General features: G+C 40.9%; 1 protein-coding gene across 4 annotated transcripts; it reads right to left on the bottom strand.

Annotated features, from left to right (window-relative positions):
• Nucleotides 1-783: 783 nt before the first annotated feature.
• LOC111821499 (zinc finger protein 677-like) lies at nt 784-23,835 on the bottom strand. 4 transcript variants are annotated; one of them, XM_023736411.1, is made up of 5 exons: nt 23,627-23,835; nt 23,093-23,269; nt 21,563-21,648; nt 17,585-17,711; nt 784-2,795 (listed from the first exon to the last, which is right to left on the bottom strand). In XM_023736411.1, the coding sequence occupies exons 3-5, from the start codon at nt 21,614-21,616 to the stop codon at nt 1,066-1,068; spliced, it is 1,911 nt and encodes a 636-aa protein (XP_023592179.1). In that variant the 5' UTR covers nt 21,617-21,648; nt 23,093-23,269; nt 23,627-23,835; the 3' UTR covers nt 784-1,065. The 4 variants fall into 4 exon arrangements, with proteins under 4 accessions (XP_023592179.1, XP_023592183.1, XP_023592180.1 ...); XM_023736415.1 differs by lacking the exon at nt 23,093-23,269; XM_023736412.1 differs by lacking the exon at nt 23,627-23,835 and having other exon boundaries at nt 23,093-23,294.
• Between the last annotated feature and the right edge of the window lie 354 nt (nt 23,836-24,189).

Raw genomic sequence — 24,189 nt, 5'->3', positions numbered from 1 at the left:
AAAACAAACTTTGGATGGAGGTCCATCCTGTCTCTCGAGTGGTGACAAGTGCAAATTAAAGTTTTGGGGGAGTGAACATATGATGTTCCTAGTTTATCCACATTGAGTATGCTCATTCTTAACGGAAATTCATGAATATTCATCTCTTCAAATGATTCCAGTGAGGACTCGAAGCAGGGGGAAAGGTTATTATTCCTTACAAAGGAGAGGGAGACCATAATTTCTCCTCCATTATTTCTACCACATTAGCAGTCCCTAGTAAACTATCATTCTGTTGCCATGAAAATCTGTCTCTCAAGTCTCTCTTGACCTGCTCTCTTTCTTGGTCACCTGGTAGAGCAATCATTTCCTATAATTAACAGTGACCCTCTTTTGTACCAACAAATCTGGAGAGACCTGAACACATTTGTGATAGTTTAGAACATAGTTTTGTGTCTATCCTCAAGCTCTCTCCAATGTCTTATTCATATTTTCACCATTATCTTAAATTCAGTGTCCTTATCAACCCCTTCCCAGAGACCATCACATTGACACATGAAAGATCTGTGATAAAGGTTTCAGACCTCAGGCTGAAAGTCATCAAAAGTGTGCTTTTGATATCTATCATCTCGTAAATTTTAAATGATTCTGACTTTTAATTACACTGCAGCATTTCACACCTAAGGTTGATTAAAGGAGCCCTGGTGGTGCAATAGTTAAGTGCTCAGCTGCTTACTGAAAGGTTGGTGGCTTGAACCAATCCAGCCTCTCCGTGGAAGACAGACCTGGTGATCTGCTTCTATAAAGATTATAACCTTGAAAACCCTATAGGGCAGTTCTTCTCTGTCATATGGGATTGCTATGAGTTGGAAATTGACCTGATGGCACCTAACAACAAAAAGGTTTTTAATCTTTAAGGACTAGAAGCTTAGTTCCTTATAATATGACATCTCTGATACGTAATCCATTGTGAAAACTAACTAAATGATTTATGACATCATTATATTTGAAGGGTTCCGCTCCAGTATTTATTCTCTCATGCATCCAATGGTGTGAACATTTGATAAAAAACAAAACCTATCACATTCATTTGTAAGGTTTCTCCCCAGTAGGAATTTTCTCATGATCCCCAAGGCTTGAGTTTTCGATAGAAGCACTGACACACATATTAGATTTACATTGTTCATTTTCAGCATGCATTTTCTGATGTCTAGTAAGGTTTGCAAAATGGGTAAAGGTTTTGTTACATTCATTACATTTGTAAGGTTTTTCTGCAGTATGGCTTCTCTTATGATTAGTAAGGCTTGAAAGCACAGTAAAGGATTTGCCACACTCATGACATTTGTAAGTTTTCTCTTTACTATGAATTGTATGATCGTCGAGGTTTGAACTTTGAATAAAAGCATTCACAGATGTATTAGATTTACAATGCTCCTTTTTAGTATGTATCTTCTGATGTCTAATAAGGTTTGAAAAATGGGTAAACGCTTTGCCACATTCATTACATTTGTAAGGTTCCTCCCCAGTATGAATTCTCCTATGATTAGTAAGGCTTGAACGCACGGTAAAGGCTCTGTCACACTCATTGCATTTGTAAGGTTTCTCTCCAGTGTGAATTCTTTGGTGAATCCTGAGGTCAGACCGTTGCCTAAAAGCCTTACCACATTCAATACACTTGTACGGTTTCTCACCAGTGTGAATTTTCTCATGATCCCAGAGGTATGAACGACTGATAAAAGCCCTACCACATTGATTACATTTATAAAGATTCTCTTCATTATGGAGTCTCTGATGTCGAGTAAGGCATGAATGGACAGTAAAGGCTTTACCACACTCATTACATTTGTAAGGTTTCTCTCCAGTATGAATTCTCTCATGACCCAGAAGTTGTGAACGTCTGATAAAAGCCTTACCACACTCATGACATTTATAAGGTCTTTCTCCAGTATGAATTCGCAGGTGACTCCTAAGGTTTGAATTCTGAATGAAGACCTTGCCACATACATTACATTTATATGGTTTCTCTCCAGTATGGATTCTCTTATGTTTAATGAAGTTTGAGAAGTAATTAAAGGCTTTGCCACACTCATTACATTTGTGAGTTCTCAGTCCAGAATGAACTTTCTGATGTTTACTGACGATTGAGCTTTGGTTGAAAGCCTTCCCATCTTCAATACATTCATAAAGTTTTCCTGTAATATGTGTTTTCTGGTGTTGTGTAAGCAATGAGGGATCCTTAAAAACCTTCCCACATTTATTACAAATGTTGAAATTGACACCAGGAGGAATTCTTTGAAGTGGTGAAACTGGGCAACCATTGATAGATTTCTCAATTTGACTGCATCCATAAATTTTCTCTGCAGTTTGAAATCTCTGCAGTTCATTCAGATCTGATTGAAAGGCTAATCCAATCTTATTTTCAAAACATTTCATATTCTTGTCTTCTCTGTAGCTTATGTTATTTTCTAGTTTTAATAAATCCCTCACAAACAGATTCTCATATTTACAATATTGATACACATTTTTTCTTACAGAAACACACTGCTTTAGAAGAAAATTATTCCAGGGTATGTCATGCTGTTGGTCTTCTCTACCAGTGAGACTGCTGTTATGTGATTTAGTCACTCCTCTATAATTTCTTTCACAATATCTGCAATGACTCTCAAATTCATGCATACTTCCCAGGGTTTTTCTGAAGTCAAAATTCTCTAGACTATGACTTACACGTCTTTCCAACATCACTGTTCGGAATAATTCTCCTTTAATAATGTTCTCATCTGGTGATAATTCCTGGAGCATGCATCTAGAAGAGATATCTGAAAGATATAAAAAACCACAGGCTTACTATTAACTAAAGCTGAAAAACAAGTAACTTATATTGAGAAATATATTACATCAGAAGTAATATTTATCATGAACAGAGTAATGAAACTTATCAATCACGATGCTCAAATGTTTAGGAATGCAAAGGCAACAAGATTCCTCAGTAAAAAAAGGGTGATTACATGTAATTCAAATTATTTACAGGGAAGCCTCATTTCAAACACTATGACCAATCCCTCACACTATAAATATAAGTACTAAAAGAAGGGATATTCTACTACCATTCCAAAGCTGAAGTCAATTATCAATTTTTCTCCTCTTCCAAGGCCAGGATTTTAACTACTGTTATGGATTGAAATGTGTCCCCCTAAAATTCATGTTGTATAATCACATTTGGGAATGGGTTTTCTTAGTTATGTTAATGAGGCAGTATCAGATTAGGGCATCTCTTGAGCCGATCCCTTTTGAGATATAAAAGAGCAGATTAAACAAGGAAGCACAAGATAGATGCTATGCCACATGAAGACCACAAGGAACAAGGACCTTCCCCAGAGCCGACAGACAGAAAGCCTTCCCCTAGAACTGGTGCCCTGAATTTGGACTTCTAGACTCTTAAACTGTGAGAAAATAAATTTCTGTTTGTTGAGCCACATATTTTGGTATTTCTGTTGTAGCTGCACTAAAATTAAGACAACTACTCTACCAAAATCATACTCCTATAAAGTTGCAAGCATAATTTTTCAGATAAAAAGGATAGGCCCACAGATTTATATACATACTGCTAATTAACAGAGAAAGTAAATTCTACAGCCAGAGATTGAACCTGAACCTGTTACTTCAGACAACATATACTGCAGCACTAGACACCACTGCCTACCCAGGTAGTAGAGATGACAACAGGTCACAGTATATCCCATGGTCGTAGGAAGAAATGCTTCAAAAGAGATACAAGACTTGAGCTATGTCAATCCAAACCCATTGCTGTCGAGTTGATTATGACTCATAGCAGCCCGATGTGACAGAGTAGAACTGCCCCGTACAATTTCTAGGCTATATTGTGCTTTAAGTGAAAGTTTACAGTTTTAGTTTTTCATACAAAAATTTATACACACATTGTTATGTGACCCTAGTTGCTCTCCCTATAATGTGACAGCACACTCCTCCTTTCCACCCTGGATTTCCCATGTCCATTCAACCAGCTCCTGTCCCTTTTTGCCTTCTCATCTCACCTCCGGACAGGAGCTGCCCATTTAGTCTTATGTACTGACTTGAACTAAGAAGCACTCTTCACAAGTATTCTGTCTTACAGTTCAGTCTAATCTTTGTCTGAAGAGATGGCTTTGGGAATGGTTTCAGTTCTAGGCTAACAGAAAGTCCAAGGGCCCTGTCTTCTGGGGTCCCTCCAGTCTCAGTCAGACCATTAAGTCTGGTCTTTTTACTAGAATGAGTTCTGCAGCCCACTTTTTGCCTGTGCTGTCAGGGACTCTGTTGTGTTCCCGGTCAGGGAGCTCATTGATGGTAGATGGGCACCAACTAGTACTTCTGGTCTCAGGATATGAGTCTCTGGTTTATGTGGCCCTTTCTGTCTCTTGGGCTAATATTTTCCTTGTTTGTCTTTGATGTTCTTCATTCTCCTTTGCTCCAGGTGGGTTGGGAAAAATTGATGCATCTTAGATGGCTGCTCCCTAACTTTTAAGACCCCAGACGCCACTCATCAAAGTGGATGCAGAACATTTTTTAATAAACTTTGTTATGCCAATTGACCTAGATGTCCCCTGAAAGCATGGTCCCCAGACCCTCACCCCTGCTACTCTGTCCCTCAAAGTGTTTGGTTGTATTCAGGAAACTTCTTAGCTTTTGGTTTAGTCCAGCTGTGCTGACTTCCCCTGTATTGTGTGTTGTCCTTCCCTTCACCTAAGATAATTCTTGTCTACTATCTAGTTAGCGAATACTCCTCTCCCTCCCTCCCTACCCTCTTAACCATCAAAGAATGATTTTTTCTGTGTTTAAACCTTTTCTTGAGTTCTTATAATAGTGGTCTCATACTATTTGTCCTTTTGTGACTAATTTCACTCAGCACAATGCCTTCCAGATTCATCCATGTTGAGATGTTTCGTGGATTCATCCTTGTCCTTTATCGTTGCATAGTATATCACTGTGTGAATATACCATAATTTGTTTATCCATTCATTTGCTGATGGGCACCTAGGTAGTTTCCATCTTTTTGCTATTGTGAACAGTGCTACAATGAACATGGGTGTGCATGTATCTATTCTTGTGATGACTCTTATTTCTGTAGGATATATTCCTAGGAGTGGGATTACTGGATCATATGGTACTTCTATTTCTAGCTATTTAAGGAAGCGCCAAATCGATTTCCAAAGTGGTTGTACCATTTTATATTCCCACTAACAGTGTGTAAGTGTTCCAGTCTCTCCACAACCTCTCTTAACATTTATTATTTTGTGTTTTTTGGATTAATGCTAGCCTTGTTGGGGTGAGATGGTATCTCATTCTAGTTTTGATTTGCATTTCTCTAATGGCTAATGTTCGTGAGCATTTCCTCACGTATGTGTTAGCTGCCTAAACGTCTTCTTTGCTGAAACACCTATTCATACCTTTTGCCTATTTCTGAACTGGTTGTCTTTTTGTTGTTGAGGTTTCGCAGTATCTTGTAGATTTTAGAGATTACACACTGATTGGATTTGTCATAGCCAAAATTTTTTCCCTAGTCTGTAGGCTGTCTTTTTACTCTTTTGGTGAAGTCTTTTGATGAGCATAATTGCTTGCTTTTCAGAAGCTCCCAGTTATCTAGTTTCTCTTCTGGTGTTTCTGCATTGTTAGTAATGTTTTGTATTCTGTTTATGCCAAGTATTAGGGCTCCAAGCATTGTCCCTATTTTTTCTTCCATAATATTTATCATTTTAGGTTTTATATTTAGGTCTTTGATTCATTTTGAGTTAGTTTTTGTGCATGGTGTGAGGTATGGGTCCTGTTCCATTTTTTTTGCACATGGATATCCAGTTATGCCAGCACCATTTGTTAAAGAGACTTTTCCCCATTTAATGGACTTTGGGCCTTTGTCAAATATCAGCTGCTAATAGGTGGATGAATTTACATCTGGATTATCAATTCTCTTGCATTGGTCTATACATCTTTGTTGTACCAGTACCAGGCTGTTCTGACTACCGCAGCAGTACAATAGGTTCTAAAATAAGGTAGTTTGAGGCCTCGTACTTTGTTCTTCTTCTTCAGTAATGCTTTACTTATCTGGGGCCACTTCCCTTTCCCTGTGAAGTTGGTGATTTCTTTCTCCATCTCACTAAAAAATGCCATTGGAATTTGGATCAGGATTGCACTGTATCTGTAGATTGCTTTGAGAATAGACACTTCCACAATGTTGAGTCTTCCTATCCATGAGTAAGGTATGTTTTTCCACTTATGTAGATCTATTTTGGTTTCTTGCAGTAGTGTCTTGTAGTTTTCTTTGTATAGGTCTTTTACATCTCTGGTTAGATTTATTCCTAAGTATTTTATCTTCTTGGGGGCTATTGTAAATAGTCTCGATTTGGTGATTCCCTCTTTCAAGTTCTCCTTGTTGGTGTAGAGGAATCCAACTGATTTTTGTATGTTTATCTTGTATGCTGACACTTTGCTGAAATCTTCTATTAGTTCCAGTAGTTTTTCTGGATTCTCTGGGGGTTTCTGTGTATAAGATCATATCACCTGCAAATAGAGATACTTTGACTTCTTCCCTACCAGTTTGGATGCCCTTTATTCCTTTTTTCTAACATAACTGCTATGGCTAGGACCTCTAGCACAATGTTGAATAAGAGTGTTGATAACGGGCATCCTTGTCTGGTTCCCGTTCTCAAAAGGAATGCTTTCAGACTCTCTCCATTTAGGATGATGTTGGCTGTTGCCTTTGTACCTTTTCAATCTCTTCTTTTGTTATAGGTTTATTTATTTGTTCTTCCTCTGTGTTATTTTAGGTAGGTAGTGTGTTTCTAGAAATTTGTACATTTCGAATAGGTTTTCAAATTTCTTAGAGTACAATTTTTCATAGTATTCTGTTATGATTCTTTTAATTTCAGTTGAATCTGTTGTGATATCGCCCATCTCATTTTTTTAAATAATTTTTTTTGTACTTTAGATGAAGTTTCCAAAATAGTTTCTCATTAAACAGTTAGTACACACATTGCCCTATGACAGTGACAACCCCACAACATGTCAACACTGTCCTTTCTCAACCTTAGGTTCCCTATCACCAGCTCTTCTGTCCCCACCTGCCTTCTAGTCATTGTCACTGGACTGCTGTGCCTCATTAGTCCCGTTTTGTTTTATGGGGCTCTCCAATCCTCGGCTGAACAGTGAACCTCAGAAGCAACTTCACACTGAGCTAAAAGGGTGTCTGGAGGCCATACTCTCAGGGTTTCTCCAGTCTCTGTCAGGCCAGTAAATCTGGTCTTTTTTTTCTGTGTTAGAATTTTGTTTTACATCGTTTTCAGCTATGTCCAGGACCCTCTGTTGTGATCCCGTGGTGGTAGCCAGGCACCATCTAGATGTACTGGAGTCAGTCTGGTGGAGGCTGTGGTAGCTGTGGTCCATTAGTCCGTCAGACTAATCTTTCCCTTGTATCCTGTTCTCTTCGTTATCCCTTGCTTCAGAAGGGGTGAGACCAGTGAAGTATCTTAGATGGCTGCTCAAAGGCTTTTAAGACCCAAGATGCTACTCACCAAGGGAGAATGCAGCACATTGTCTTTATAAACTGTGTTATGCCAATTGAGCTAGATGTTCCCCAAGAGCATGGTCCCCACAGCCCTCCATCCAGCAATTCAGTCCCTCAGAGAGTTTGTATGTATCTGTGGAGCTTCCATGACCTTTCCTTGTATGAGCGGTACTGGCTTCCCCAGTGTGTACTGTCTAACCCTTCACCAAAGTTACCACTTATCTATTGTCTGTTGAGTATTTCACCCCAACCTTTCCCATCGCTTGTAACCAACAAAAATTGTTACTTTTTTGTATAAACTTTTTCATGAGTTTTTACAGTAGAGGTCTCAATACAATACTTTTCCTTTTGTGATTGACTTACTTCACTCAGCATAACGTCCTCCAGTTTCATCCATGTTACGAGATGCTTACAGACTCATCATTATTCTTTGTCGTTGCATAATACTCCATTGTGTGTATGTACTATAGTTTATCCATTCATCTATTGATGTGCATCTAGGTTGTTTCCATCTTTTTGCTACTGTGAACAATGCTGCAATGAATATGGGTGTACACGTCTATTCGTGTGATGGCTCTTGTTTCTCTAGGATATATTCTTAGTAGTGGGATTGCTGGATTATACGATATGTCTATTTCTAGCTTTCTAAGGAAGTGCCATATCATTTTCCAAAATGGTCGTATCATTACGCATTCCCATCAGCAGTGCATAAGAGTTCCAATCTCCCCGCAGGCTCTTCAACATTTGTTATTTCCAGTGTTTTTGATTCGTGTTTTTTGTGGTGCTGACTTTTTCTTTATTCCTCTTACTCTCCTGTGCTAAATTTCTTTTGTTCATGGACTTTTTTCATCCCTTTTTTTTTGCAAGGTTTTGTTTTTACTGAGACTTTATCGTTTTCCTCTCTATTTTGATGAGTAGGTTTGTTAACTTTCTCTGTGGTTACTGTGAAATTTACCGTATCTTTCTAAGTTTGAAGCAGTCTATTATTATTTTGTATCCCCTTGCCTTCCTCTCCATTAGAAGGCTCTAGACCTACACCGTTTATTCCCTCTTTTATTGTTCTGATGTTGTTGTCATTTACAGATTACCTCTGATTCCCTGTTGTATTTCTTTTGGTTTTGGATGAGAGTTTCTTAGATTAGTATCTGTCTAGAACGATCTTGCATCCTAGATTCAGCCTGTGATTTGATGTTGTTTGTTCTCAGATCGAAGGAATCCCTTTAATAATTCTTGTAAGTTTGGTTTGGTTTTTACATAATCCCTTAATTTTTGTTCATCTGGAAATGACCTAATTTCACCATCATATACGAACAAGAGTTTGCAGGATATATTATTCTTGGATGGCAATCTTTTTCTTTGATGGTTTTATATATGACATCCCATTGCCTTCTTGCATGCATGGTTTCTGACGAATAATCTGAGCTTAGTCTTATTGTTTCTCCTGTGTATGTGACTTCTTGTTTTTCTTGAGCTACTCTCAGGATTCTTTGTCTGTCTTTGGTTTTGGCAAATGTGATTATGATATGTCTTGTTGATTTTCTGTTGGGGTCTATCCTATATGGGGTTTGTTGAGCTTCTTGGATGGCCAGTTTTTCATCTTTCATGATATTGGGGAAGTTTTCCGTTAGCAGCTCATAGATGATCCTGTGTTTTCTGTTTTCTCCCCGTTCTGGAACACTGATCACTCGCAGATTTTTGCTTTTGATTGTATCCCACATAATTCTCAGGGTCTCTTCATTTTTCCTTGTTCTTTGTTCTGTATTTTTCCTCAAACAGGGTTGTATCCGAGTGTTTGTCTTCAATTTTGCTGATCCTGTCTTCCACCATTTCAAACCTGCTCCTCAGCCCTTCTATGACACTGTCCATGCTCCTGAGCCCTTCTGTGACACTGTCCATTTCTTAAATATTGTTATGTTTTGGATTTCTACTTGTTGTATTTGTACGATTTCTAGTTTGAATTTATTTTGGCATTTTGTTCCTGCATTATTTTCCTGAATTCTTCCATTTTTTTGTCTGTATTTTCCATGAATTTGTCTGCTTTTCCATGAATTTGTCTATTTTTTTCCTCATTTTTGTCTGCTTTTTGCTTCAACTCTTGGATAGCTCTATTAGAAATCTGAAATCCCCTATCAGGTAGTTCTAGTGCCTTTTCTTCTACTTAGAAGTTATCTGGTGTTTTACTTAGGACGCCTACTGGAACCATCCTGTCCTGTTTTTGTAAATGTTTTGATACTGTCTCCTGTTTTCAGGGCATTCGATAGTGATTTTCCTTGTTTATTGATTGTATATTTGTTTCATCCTGCTGTTTTGTTTTATTTCGCTATGTCTGAACAGGTGGGCTGTGTGTTCTTTGTTGTTTGCTTGTCTGTGGGCACGATACTTTTCACCTTCTCCAATTGGCAGGGTCAGTCGCTCAGATATGGTACAGCAGGGCAGGTCTAGCTGAAGAGGAGTTGATGGGATGGGCTGTTTGTGGCAGTTACTGCCGCCACCAGGGCGATCTGGTAATCGGTGCAGGGCATGTTCTGGAAGGCCATGCCTGGGCTGCTTGGTGGTTTGATGTTCAGCACAAGGTGCAGGTACGCAGGATGGAGCGGGGAGACTGATGTGTGGATCTGAGATGGGTATGGGAGAGAGGAGAGTGAAACAGGAGCCAAAAACATACAAATGAAAAAGACTGCTAGGGGAGCGTGCTGTTGGAGTGGAGAAATGAGAGACTATGAAACAGAGAAAAACGAAAAGGAGAAGAATAAAATGAATAAATAAAAATTAGAAGAAAAGCAAATCTCCCAGGGATCCCTCTTATTTGGCTGTGAGGTCTGGGAAAGCTGCTTCCAGACCATGAATTACAGCCTGGCTAGAAGGGGTAGAGGTGTCACTCAGTGCCAGATATTCAGGGGACAGGAAGAGAAGGAAAATATAGAGAGACGAGAAACTCAGTAATGAACAAAGACAAAAAGGGAAAAAGAGGGAAAAGGAAATAAAACAAGCAAATAGTAAAAAAAAAGAACAAGAAAACCCCCCAAAAATATACAAAAAAAAAAAAACCAAGAAAAAGGAAATGCCCTTGGGGATCCCTCTGTGCGTCTGCGCAAACTGAGGGGGTAGGTCGCAAGCCGTGCAGTACTGCCCAGCTAGAACAGGCTCCCAATTCAAGAAAAGAAAAAGAAAACAAACAATTCAAAACAAACAAACAAAAAAGCCTCAGGATGCCACCAGTGCGGCAGCACAGGACAGGAAGCAGTTTCACATTCGAATGGCATTTCACAGCCTTTCAGGAAGAAGCAAAGAAGGCGCACGGAGATAAAGGAAGGCGAGGTGGTGAGAGGTAAGGAAGAAATCTAAAGAAGCAGAAAAAACCAACACCAGCAGCCAACAAATGGCACTTAGGGAGCCAGCTGGTACGAGTGGGTGGAACCCAAGCGACACCGGGGTGAAGGTGGTGCTTCCCATCCAAGACACTGGCCGCAGGAAGTAGAGGAGGCCAAGTGGAGGTGAAGAAGGGTGGGGGGTGGGAAAGCATATATGGCTGGTTACCAGTTGTTCTGTCTCCTGCTGGAAGCTCCGTGGAGCTGCTTTCTCATACCCCTGTTCACTGACCTCTGATAGGAGTCCACGATGGCGGATCCATGCTGTGTTACCTGATAGGGGACCTCTGCATGTATCTCTCCTTGCTCTTGGTTCTCTGTCAGTTTCTTATTCCATTTGGTGCTTGGCTGAGTTCTTTATCTCTTCATTTGATGCTTAGGGTTTCAAGACTGCTGTTTTCTGTTTGGCTTAGTTTTTCGGATGTCTGCTATGGAGGGATGGCGTGGTGCTTCTGCCTATAGTGCCATGTTGCCTGGAAGTTCATCTCATTTCTTATTCGAGTTATTTGCTTCCACTTCTGTTCTTCCTTTGTCAGTTTGGCCAATGGTTTATCAATTTTGTTGATCTTTTCAGAGAACCAGCTTTTTGTATTGCTGACTCTTTCAACTGTTATTCTATTTCATTTCATTCTGCTCTAATTTTTACTTTTTTCTTTATTCTGATGCCCGAGGGTTTCTTTTACTGCTATCTGTTCGAGTTATAGGGTTAATGTTTTGATTTTGGCCCTTTCTTCATTTTGGACGTGTGCATTTATTGCTACCAACTGACTTCTGAGCACTGCTTTTGCTGTGTCCTGAAGGTTCTGGTAGGATGTTTTCGTTTTCATTTAATTCTGTGAATTTGTTTATTCTGTCCTTAATTTCTTTTATAACCCAGTGGTTTTTGAGCAAGGTGTTGTTCAGTTTCCATGTGTTTGATTTTTTTCCCTTGCCTTTTCTCTTTACTGATTTCTTTTATAGCTTTATGGTCAGAAAACATGCTTTGTAATATTTTGATGCTTTGGATTCTGTTAAGGCTTGCTTTACGGCCTAATATGTGGTCTATTCTGGAGAATGTTCCATGAGCGTTGTAAAAGAAAGTCTATTTGGCTGCTGTTGGGTGTAGTGTTTGGTATATGTCTATGAGATCAAGTTCACTGACTGGCATTTAGGTGTTCTGTGTCTTTAGCTTTTTTCTGGATGTTCTGTTCTTCACCAAAAGTGGTGTTTTAAGTCTCCTACTATTATTGTGGAGCTGCCTATTTCTCTTTTCAATGTAGTTAAGAGTTTGTTTTATGTATTTTGGAGCCCGTCGTTGGGTGCATAAATATTTATCGTGGTTATATCCTCCTGGTGTATTGACCCTTTAATCATTATACAGTGTCCTTCCTTATCCTTCGTGGTGGATTTTACTTTAAATTCTATTTTGTCAGAGGTTAATATTGCCACTCCTGTTCTTTTTTGAGTGTTGATATATTTTTTTCCATCCTTTGAGTTTTAGTTTGTGTCTTTAAGTCTAAGTTGTGTCTCTTGTAGGGAGCATATAGACAGATCGTGTTTTTTTTTCCCATTCTGCCACTCTGTTTCTTATTAGTGCATTTATTCCATTTACATTCATTATAATTATTGATAGGTATGAGTTTAGTGCTGTCATTTTGATGTGTTTTTTTTGAGCATGTTGTTGACAGTTTCTCTGTTCCACTTAATTTTCTATGCTGAGTCGTTTTTCTTTATGTACTTTCTTTTCATCTTTTTCCTTGTTGTTGATTTTGTATTTACTGAGTGTTTTGTTTTTTATTTTGATGTGTAGGACTGTTAGTTTCTGTTGTGGTTTCCTTAATATTTACCCATATTTTTCTAAGTTTAAACCAATCTTTTATTTCTTTATGTCGCCTTGACTTCATATGAAAAATCTATGACTACATTTTTTAGTCCCTGTTTTTTGTTTTAACATTGTCATGTTTTACATATTGACATCTCTTTTTCCCTATTTTCAATGTTTTAGCTTTGATTTATTTTTGTGACTCCCTATCTGGGTTGGTATCTGGTTGCTCTGTCCTGTGTTCTAGTCTTGGGTTGTTATCTGATGTTATTGATTTTCTCACCAGAGGACTCCCTTTAGTATTTCCTACAATTTTGGTTTGGTTTTTGCAAATTCCCTGAACTTGTTCATCTGGAAATGCCGTAATTTTGCCATGATATGTGAGAGAGTTTTGCTGGATATATAATTCTTAACTGGCAATTTTTTTCCTTCAAGGCTTTATATATGTCATCCCATTGCCCTCTTGCCTGCATGGTTTCTGCGGAGTAGTCGGAGGTTAGTCATATTGACGCTCCTCTGTAGATGACTTTTCCTTTATCCCTAGCCCCTCTTAAAATTCTCTTTATCTTTGGTTTTGGCAAGTTTGATTATAATATGTCTTGGTGACTTTCTTTTGGGATCTACCTTATGTGGGGCTTGATGAGCATGTTGGATAGATATCTTCTCATCTTTCACGAGATCAAGGAAGTTTTCTGCCAATAGATGTTCAACAATTCTCTCTGTATTTTCTGTTATCCACCCCCCACCCCATTCTGATAGTCCAATCACTTGTAGGTTATTCCTCTTGATAGAGTCCCACATGATTCTTTGGGTTTCTTCATTTTTTTTAAAATTGTACTTCAGGTGAAGGCTTACAGAACAAATAGTTTCTCATGAAACATTAGTACACATATTGTTTTATGACATTGGTTAACAACCCCACAACATGTTAACCCTCTCCCTTCTGGACCTTTTTTTTTTTTGGTGAAAACATACACAGCCAAAGATACACCATTTCAAAAATTTCTACATGCACAGTTCAGTGACATCGACTACACTCTTCCAATTGTGCTGCTATTCTCACTTTAGATGAAGGCTTACAGAACAAAATAGTTTCTCATTTAACAGTTAATACACATGTTGTCCTATGACAATGGTTAACAACCTCACAACACATCAACACTATCCTTACTCAACCTTGGGTTCCCTATCACCAGCTTCCTTGTCCCCTTCTGCCTTCTGGCCCTTGTCCCTGGACTGCTGTGCCTCATTAGTCCCATTTGGTTTTATGGGCCTGTCCACTCCCAGGCTGAATGGTGAACCTCGGAGATGACTTCACCACTGAGCTAAAAGGGTGTCTGGGGGCCATACTCTCGGGGTTTCTCCAGTCTCCTTTAGGCCAGTAAATCTGGTCTTTTTTTTTTTTGTGAGTCAGAATTTTGTTCTACATCCTTCTCCAGCTCTGTCCAGAACCCTCTGTTGTGATCCTGGTCAGAGCAGTCAGTGGTGGTGGCCGGGCACATAATTCTTTGGGTTTCTTTATTTTTAAAAATTCTTTTATCTGATTTTTCTTCAAATAAGTTGGTGTCAAGTGCTTTATCTTCAATCTCACTTATTCTGACTTCGCTGCCTCAATTCTGTTCCTCTGACTTTCTACTGAGTTGTCTAATTCTGAAATTTTATTGTTAAACTTCTGGATTTCTGTTGGCTCTCTATGGATTCTTGTAGCCTGTTTAATTTGTCATTATGCTCTTCTATAATCTTCTTAAGTTCCTCTATTGCTTTGTCTGTGTGCTTCCTGGCTTGTTCTGGATTTTGCATGATCTCCTTCCTGATGTCTTGAAAAGTTCCGTATATTAATCTTTTGTATTATATCTATGGTAATTTCAAGAAATTCTTTTCCTCCAGAAAATTTCTTGATTCTTTGTTTTGGGAGCTTGCTGAAGCCATCATGGTCTGGCACTTTGTGTGATTTAACTGTTGTCTCCAAGCCATCAATAAGTTATTACATTTATTTATGTTCACTTACTGTGTCCTAGCTTCTTGTTTTGTTTTGATATGCTCAAACAAGCGGCTCGTGTAAGCTAGTTTGAGTACTGGTGCCTTTGAAGCTCTAATGTCCTATCATCACGTGGTTAGATCTGTTACCAGGTATGTGAACCCAGGAATCCATTTACTTTTCTTGTGTAGATTCAGCTCGGGTGTCCAGGCAGTCGGTCACCAAGTGTGTGGTGCAGGCTCTCACCTACAGTCCTAGATGGGAAAGGGTGATTGGAGTAGGCACAGGTATCTGGCTGCAGTAGGGGGTCACACACTGAGCAAGGCAGGGGGCTGACTGCTGCACCTGAGTGTCTGGGAGGAAAGCATATCCTTGTTCCCTAGAGCACGTAGGTGGGTGAGTTTTGCAGCTGGACTATGGGCACCCAATGCTGTTGGCTGTAAAGACTGGGAGGTACCACTTATTCTTGGATCCCTGTCGTGGGTGGCTAAGTGGCATGGATGGAGCCACGAGTTCTCAGGCTCCTGACGTTGCAGGTGAGGACCCTGCTTAATGGGCAGAGAGATGTCAAACGTCACGAACTTGCCACTCTACCATATAGCTGATACAGCTGAAGTTAGGCTTCAGGTATATACCCTGTTGTTCTGTGGTAATGAGAGCCTACGCTGTTGAAATGGGCCCACAACCATGCAGGGGTGAAAGGCATTCAAAGTCCGTGGAGCCCTTATGCCTGTGCCTAGGCAAAGGAGCTGTGCCTGCCCTGAGTTCCCAGTTTAGGGGAGCTGGCAGATTATTTCTTCCTGTTTGTTAATTTGTTTCCTCTCCAAAGCCGGGCGAATGCCTCAGGGCTCGTGACAGGTCCTACTTCTGGCCCACGGGACACAGCAATTGCTGAAGCCGGCCCAGGACCCGGTGCAGAGCGGGGAGGAGGCAGGTGAATGGGAGAGGGGTTCTTCCCAGATGGAGTGTTTTTTGATGTGCGTGGTGGATTAGACGCATGTACTTATCTTTTGCTGATTGAGCACCGCTTTTCACTAGTTCTGGTGGGTTGAGTAGACTCTGTCATTTGCTCTCTCCTGATGTGGAAAACACGTCCCAAGTGCCACTGCTTGCCTCATCACGCATGCACCAACTGATCCAGCCTGCAGGGTGCTGGTTACCGCTGGATGAGGTCTGGCATCTCCTCGCCGCTTCTGAACCATCTCTCCCTCCCTGCCACTCAGTCTGATTCCTCAACTTTGCCTTTGATGTTCAGGGCTCTTAGACTGTCATATATAATTGATTCACTTGTTTTTTTTGGTCTTTGTTGTAAGAGGGACCACAGGAAGCATCTGAGTACTCTGCCATCTTGGCCCCGGCTCCTCTAGTCTGTAATCTTTACAGAAGCAGATCGCTAGGTCTTTTCTCCAGTTGAGCTGCTAGGTGTGTTTGAACCACCGACCTTTTGGTTAGCAGCAAGTGCTTAACCACTGTGCCACCAAGGCTCCTTATGTCACTAATACTATTAATCAGCCATTTCTCTTGGATGTGTCATCACTCCCTACAAACGTTGTATTAGATGGTATCGAGACTATGGTGTTGTCCTGAGCAAGCCACTCTGTCAATGACAGGGGGAGGGGAAGAGGTTCACCTTACAATGTGTGCATTTAGAGTGGGAAAGGTCATGTGGAACTATGGTGCCCAAGGGGTCAAAATTAATATGGTAGGAGATAACTGTAGTTCACCCAGATCAGTGAGGAACAGGATAAGATTGTGTGGGGTTCTTGTTCTGCTCTCAAAGGACAGAGATATGGTCCCTACGTAGGACTAGGGTTCAAAGAGAAGATCTCTCTGCCCACTGTCTTTACAGTACTGCTGAGTAACAATCTCAGGTGATCCAACCCACTGTCCTGTTACACACACTCCTGAAGTTTGGAACAGCAGAACTGAAGAAATGCCTGAGAGTGTTTGAGAAAGCCCATTTCAATTCTTGGGGCCCCAGGTGCAACAGAAGAGCAGTTAATGTTTTCCCATCTTCTGAGAAGGTCTCCTAAGCAGGCAAAATGGGAATGGATTCTGGATATGTCCTGGGATCAGGACTATGGAGGCCTCATTCTGGGCTGTATGACTTGAGAACTGAAGATCAGATGAAATCATGTACAGAAGGAGAAACAAAGGCACAAAAGGACCCCTTGGAAACAGCCCTCCCTGCCCCTCTCATCTCTCCCATTTGGGGAGTTTCCCAAAGATTATTTAATGGATCAGTTTCATCTCTGCCCACTTGTGCTCCTACCTGTGTTTATACCTTTGATACATTCCTGCCCATCTGTTTTTTGTTTTTTTTTTTTTTCTTTTTTTGGGGCTATTTTCATCTCCACGGCCCAGAGCTCTTTCCCTTGCTCCAAAACGGAGATAATACTAAGTCAGAAAGAGAGATGCTTGATTATAAGAAAAAAGGAATGTGATGTGCTACAGCTTTTCCAGATGAATCCAAGAACTTTGTTCAGCCGAAAGAAAGGACATTACAGATGGATCTAGAAAATTATTTCACAAATTTGTCCATGGACTGTGTCTTTCAAAATGCCTGTGTAGACACCTAGCTCTCTTCCAAGGCATACTGAATGAAAAGCACAGGGGTAAAACCAGATAATCAGACATTTAAAAAGTCTGCTGTAAGGTTTTATGGTACTCAAGCTTTGGAATCACCACTGATGTAGCATGAAAAGGGCAGATCATCTGAAGAAACAGGAAGGTGAAAGCCCAGATGCTGCATTATGAAGCTTTTCATTTCTGAATGAACTTCAGTCTCTCTGTTAAGAAAAGGGATTTGAAACTCTAACAAGGCAGAGGCTTCTGAGAGACTCCCAGAGGAAAATGCAAAGATACCCAAGGGCAGATCCCAACTTCTGGAGGGAAGTTATGCTCACCCAGGGAGACCAAGTTCCTGTAGTTCTCCAACATCACGTCCCTGTACAAAGCCTTCTGAGCAGAGTCCAGGGATTGCCACTCCTCCTGAGAGAATTCTATGGCCACATCCTTGAATGTTAACAGTCCCTGCAATGAAAAACATATCTCACTAAGTGAATACGGAGAGAATTCTAATTTTCATGCAAAACGAGAGAACAGAGACATAATGATCAATTCAATTGATGTGAGCATTCTGACAGATCCATGTAAGAAAATTCTGAGCAAGTTGTATGTCCCTAATTTTGTTTTATCATGCTTTTCCAAGAAGGATATGAAATCCACTAATCATCGTGGATTCCATATTTTTATGGACAATAGAAGAAATACACAAATAAAAAAACATCAACACAGTGTCATCTGTATAGACTTGTTAGATGTTACATCTGTACAGCAAGCGGTAGTGAGTTTCTCAAATGAGCTACAGCAAAAATGGTGTTTTCAGGGATGACAAAGTCCATCGTGGCTTTAAAGAATGGTCAGAATCAAAAAATTGTGATGATGCTAACAATAGAAATGACTAAAAATTTTTAAGCACGAATGTGCTAGGCTTTACTCTAAATGCTTTATATGTATTAAATCATATAATGACATAATAGCCCAATAGATAAAGATCTGTTCCCACCTTACACAGGAGACAACTGTATCACAGACACTGTAAGACACTCAAACAGCTAATAAGTGACAGATCTAGCACCTGAACCCATGTGGTCATGTTTTAGAACGGAACCTAAAAAAAACCAAACAGTTAAGTAACAGATACAGCATTAAAAGTACGTTGCAAACTATTTTCAAACTGAGAAAACTTAAAACAAGTTTAAGCCCAACAACATGGAACTGGATAAAAGGTCATTATGGATGTGCAAACAGACAAATATATATCGTTTGTTATTATTGTTACTACTACTACCTCATTGTTACTTTTAGTACCCACACTGACATCACAGTGTTGACAAAAATTAAGGTTATAGAAAATATTTAACATATATTTTCAACTGTTAGAAAATAAACTAATTTATGAAATGCTAGTATGTATTTTATAAAAACCACAGTCTTGTAAATATTTGTGCACATGCATATATACATATTTTAATACACTTAACTGAAATAAGAGTAGTTATCTCTGAATGATGTATTTTTGGGGTAATTTTTCACTATTTTTGCTCATGTGCATTTCAGCATATCTGGTATAATGAAAATGTGTAAATCATACTATTTAGTCTGCCATCACTGTTCTATATTGGGTTAGTTAAAAAAACTATACAAAAATTAAAAAATATATCAAAAACTTTAACTCCAATCTCCATCAAATACATATATGTAAAAGTTTAAATACAATTTTATCCGTTTAAATTTAAATATTTAGTTATTCACAAAACACAAGCTGAACTTCTTCCACTAATAAAACAACGATTCAAGATTAGAAAATTCATTACTTGTATGTATTAATTTAACAGATTAAAATAGAAAAAAAGATTTAAGGAATAACTCTTTGAAGAAATTATTGGATAATAAGAATCATTCTGAATAGGAAATCTGGAAAACAAAACAAAACTGTCATTCAGCAAGAAAACCAAAACAAACATCATGATCAGCAGAAAGCACTGGAAGCTTTCCACTAATGGAAAGGCTGAGAGTAGGGGACTGGCCAGGGCTCCTCCCATTCACCACTACAAGGGATGCCTGAGCCAGGGCCAAAGGAAGAGGCAAAAGGAAGGGGAAAAAAAATCAAAGCTGGACCTGCCATAATTCACAGATGACATGATTACAACCTTATAATCTAGAAAAAGAATCTATTTGAACTATAAGAACTTATACTAAAAACAATTTTTCTTCATTAGTAGCAGTAACTAAAAAACTCATACACAAAAAAGATACAGCTTGCCTTTCCATTAGCAAATACACCTTGACACCTATTTGCAAGACTATTTTCAGACCTACGTTAGGAAATTACAAAACTTTACTGAAGGACAGTTCAAAGACATGATCAAAGGCTAACAAACCTGATTCTTTTTGGACCATGTGGTGCCATAAAGACGCCAGGGACTGCAGAAATGCAGAGCAAATCAAACAAAAGAAACGTGAGATTTAAAACAAAAAATCTGCAATGTTGAAGGAGAATCAACATAATTTTGAATAGAAGCACAAAATGAAGGAGCTTGTCAAACTACATATAAATCTATCATTTTATTATATAAAACTTTAAAATAAAACAAAATAGCTACAAGAAGTATATGCAAAAATCAAACTTAGAGACATAAGGAATATTAAACATTAAAACTAAATGGAGCTATAATATTTTGTAATCATGAACTAGGTCAAGCCTTCCAAAGCAAGATAAAAAACGGGATATGAAGGAAATATTTGTTTCATTATTAAATCAGACACCAGAACATATATAAAGAATTAAAGTACGGACTGCAGAATAGTTCCTAAAATACATTAAAAGAAAACCAAGCAAAGTATGAAAATCCATTGTATGTGTACATGTCCAAAAAATAATGAACTGTACTCAGACTTACAAGTAGTTGGAAAATGGAAATACATTTTTCTCCCAGATTTTCCAAACATAAAAGAATATAGTCCCAAGTTTTACTTAAACCATGGGGGATATCTCACATGTTGTTGGTGGGAAAAGGTATTTTTGCAGCTTTGGGGGTCGAAGAGGGGCAGCTTGCCACAATCTATCAAAATGTAAAATGCACCATCCTTGAAGTCACAATCACTCTTCAAGTTGCGCAACTTGGAGGAACACTCAGACATGTGCAGAGAAGTTGGTGTGCTCACAAGCAACCATTCTTTTTCACAGTGAAAAACTGTAAAGGCCCCATGTGTTTTCATTACAAGAGTGCTCTAATGAGGATCTAAAAGACCAAGCTAACTTTATGTCTACTAATATGAAAACAACTCCAGGACGGCGTAAATTTTCAAAAGTTGAAGAATAAAATACGACAGCAAAACATTCACTGAAGAAATTTTTCTAAAATTATATAACGATGCATAAATGCATTTTACCAAGACCTGTACTGACTCCTGACACAGAACCACAACAGTGGTTGCAGATGGAGGCGGTGAGTGATGGGAAGGGAAAGTTTTACTTCTTAGACCTTACTATGTGGAGTCTGGCCACAAAACAAACATCCATCAAGTGACGTTTAAAATAAAACATTTAACAGTGGTAGCACCAGAATTTGGCTCCTCCCTCTCTGATGACAAAGAAAATTCTGCTCCTATGCCTTGGCTGAATTATACTATTTCTGCCTAAAACGTCCCTGCACAAACACGCAGTCTCCAAGGGATGATGTGCTGTGAGTGATTTAAAGAAGCTCCTACTGTTCAACATTTAGGTTCATTCCGTATTTTAAAACCAATGATAAAATAAGACATCCTCTTTCACTGATACCTGTTTCTGAACTTTCCATCCCATTCCAGGGCATTAATATTTTGCAGCCAGAAACACACTGATTCACTTGTTTAGCTTTGAATGCATTATAAAATCAGGCAGAGCAGGTTCCCCTTATCAGTCTCCCTTTCCAGAATTTTCCAGCATCTGTGCACAGTAGCATATCCCTTCCACGGGCAGCTTCCTCCATGATGGTCCCACACAGAACTGACAGGGCATCCAGATGTGGCCCCTAAACCTTCCCTGTTGCCCACCTCACTGCCCCCACAGGGCCCACTCCCTGTCTCCCACCCAGGCCTGGTGTGATGCCCTTTGCATGATGCCCCACAAACGGAGCCTCTTCACAAGTCCCATGTCACTAGGGTACTGTGAGATGGAATTTGCGTGGAGGTAAGAGGGGACCGAGGAAAGCCCTGGGTAAGTGCGAGAGAAAAGTGTCAGGCAGGATACGTCAAGAGTCAGAAGAGACGAGCAAATTGTCAGAACAGCATTTCAGAAAGGAGAGGACAGAGCCGCCAATCAAGAAAATGACTGTTACCTGGGAAAAAGCTATTCCGGATGCCTCTTTTTTCCCTCCTCCTCCAGGCTTCATTCTCAGGCAAGATCAGTCTTGAGAAGTCAAAGCTGAGTGTGGAAAATATGCTGTTAAATGCTTACAGTCAGCACACCCCCTTCCTGTGCCACAACCACACACACAGGAAGGACCTCACCATGGGGAAAGATGGTCCCTGCTGCCCACTGCCCCAGAAGGGACTCAGGGACAATAACCTCCTACATGGAGACCAACAGGTGAGTTTATCACCCTCCCCTCCTGGTGAAGCCCACAGTCCACTGAGGCAGTGGCATCAGGGCTGGACTGACCTTCCCCTTCAGGTCACAGACCCAGCCCTGACACCACACCCCATGCAGAGCAGAGCCCCCTCATCTCCTTTTTATTGGGGTATTTGTTACAGCAGCACTAGGAAACTTAGAAAGTCAGTAATTTCTTGTCCCTTTTCTTCCCCTCACCTACCTATCCCAGGAAAAGAGCAGAAGGTGACCCAAAATTAACTGTGACAAGTCACTGAAGTCCTGCTGAATAGGCGTTGTGATGGAGTTATCTTCTGAGACTAACAATCATAAAGTACACAAGCCTTATAGATAGGGGGTTTTGCAATTCTCATTCTCATCTGTATACTTCAAAGAAATTTTAAATTGATTAGAAACTAAAGTCAGAAATCAGCATGTCACAACTTAATCATCCATATCCCATCAACTGCCCTCTCCTCTGGATCTGAGTCCCCCTCTTTCTGCATGACTATGTGTCTCCCTCTCTCACTCTGTCTTTTATGTCTCCTTCCTTTTTACTCTCCATTCCTGTTCCTCTCCCCGTTTCTTCCCCTCATTTTGTTCTCCACTATCTCCTCTCCTGCTGTTTCTCCCCTCTCTCTACTTTTCCTACACCTGTTCAGCTCCACTCCTGCCCTGTTTCACCTCTTGTTGCTCTTCCCCAATCTATGATTGACCGTCTCTATATATTTATGCTCCCTTCTGCCCTCATTTCTGTTCCCCCTCTGCCCTCACTCTCTGGCACCCCCAGCTTGCTGAGTTCCCTCCCTCATTTCTCCGTCTGATCTCCGTCACCCCTTGTCAAGTCACTCTGTCTGCCACGACTCCAACTATTTCATCTTCTCCCCCTAACTTTCTGTTCGAAGTGCTTCCCATCCCCATCGCCCTCACTCCTACTGCTAACTAAAGGACCTCCTCCCTATTTTGCTCCCCTTCACTCTCTGAAGATACCCTCTTTCTCCACATTTTTCTATTTTCTTTTCTCCCTGCAACTTTATCGGCATATTCTCTTTCACTAGTAAACTGTTTTTGCAAATCCCTCTCCACCCTCTATTCTGTCATTTGTTCATGGCTCTCTCTCAGTCTTCTTTTCTCTCAGTATTTCTTTCTCCAGCAGTTGCTCTCTCTCTTCTCTCGATCCCCTCGCCCACACGCGGACAGAGATGGAATGAAATGCCCGCTGCCCGGGGTCTCAGAGTCCCAGGACCAGGGAGAGAACGCGGCGTGTCACCAGACAGACCTGGATCCCCTCTCCCAACATGGAGGTAACGGATGTCGCGGGAGGGTGGGAGAGCAGCAGGAGTCGGTGTGAGGAGGACGCAAAGATGGTGGTGCCCGGGGTCTCGGGAGAAGGCGACGATTGGAGAGTCCCACAGGTAGAAGACGCAGCAGCCAGCGCTGCCCTCGATGGGAGAGACTGCGGGGAGAGAAGGCCGCCAATCCGTCTCCCGGTGAGGACATGACCAGGCGTAGGGCGGGCGGGGGTCAGGGAAGGGTTTTAAGCAGGGTAACGACGCGGCAGGCGGCGTCTGAACTACCCGAGGGCAGAAAGGCCGGGGCGGGGACCAGCCTCAGCACGATTTTACACCGAAACTGACGCGGATCCCCGGCCGGAGGCGAAGCCATCAAGGCTTGTAATGTCTCACGGCTGCGCTGGGATCCCTGGGGGTGGAAAGAGTATGGAGACTTTAACGTCTGGAGCGACCCCCGGCCCCAGGGGTGGAGTACCGGGACCACGCACCGAAAGTTTTAAACCAGAAAGACGAAAACCTACCTCAGTATGACCTTCGCTCCGCGCAATCCGCTTCCGCGTCTTCAGTAAACTGCGCAGGCCCGCGGCGGAAAAAGACGCGGCAGCGTGTGGCAGGACATGGGCGGGGCCAACCGGCAAGGGACGAGGCTTGGAGAGTGGCCAGGCCTGGGCAGGAATCGTGAGAAAGTGGGGCAGGAACGGTAAAGGAGCGGGACCTGAGCGTGGCGACAGTGGTAAAACGGCAGGGTGAGGAGAGCGGCCAAGCCTGGGCGGAGAACAAGAGAAGGCGGGGCGGGACTGGCGAAGGGGCGGGTCCTGAGCGGGGCCCGGGTTTCCCACGCCCCGCCCCTCGGCGTTTCCTGGTCTGTGTCCTGACAGTCCGCGATTCTCTGCTTTTGAATTCATCTGAATCTCTTTGGTGTCCTGTGCAGCAGGGCTGTTTCCTCCCTGTTTTAAGTTAATGTTTCAAACAGTTTAAGGTAAAAGATTAGAGTGGTGCGGGTCACCTGTTGTAAGCTGAGATGTTTTCCTCTTAAACTGAAACCGTTCAAGTCAAAGCTCTTTTTGCGAGCGGGTAGAGATGT

This window comes from Trichechus manatus, unplaced genomic scaffold (genome assembly GCF_000243295.1).
Source record: "Trichechus manatus latirostris isolate Lorelei unplaced genomic scaffold, TriManLat1.0 scaffold00087, whole genome shotgun sequence".
Lineage (NCBI taxonomy): Eukaryota > Metazoa > Chordata > Mammalia > Sirenia > Trichechidae > Trichechus > Trichechus manatus.
The sequence above is the reverse complement of the archived record's forward strand: the minus strand, read 5'-3'. Positions and strand labels throughout refer to the sequence as shown.

Excerpts from the sequence above, each read along its gene's own strand:
- LOC111821499 (XM_023736411.1), bottom strand. The coding sequence starts at position 21,616 with ATGAAGCCTGGAGGAGGAGGGAAAAAAGAGGCATCCGGAATAGCTTTT. Across the intron at positions 17,712-21,562 it reads CCGGAATAGCTTTTTCCCAG|GGACTGTTAACATTCAAGGA; the intron begins GTAACAGTCATT and ends TTTTCATTGCAG. Across the intron at positions 2,796-17,584 it reads CAGGAACTTGGTCTCCCTGG|ATATCTCTTCTAGATGCATG; the intron begins GTGAGCATAACT and ends TATATCTTTCAG.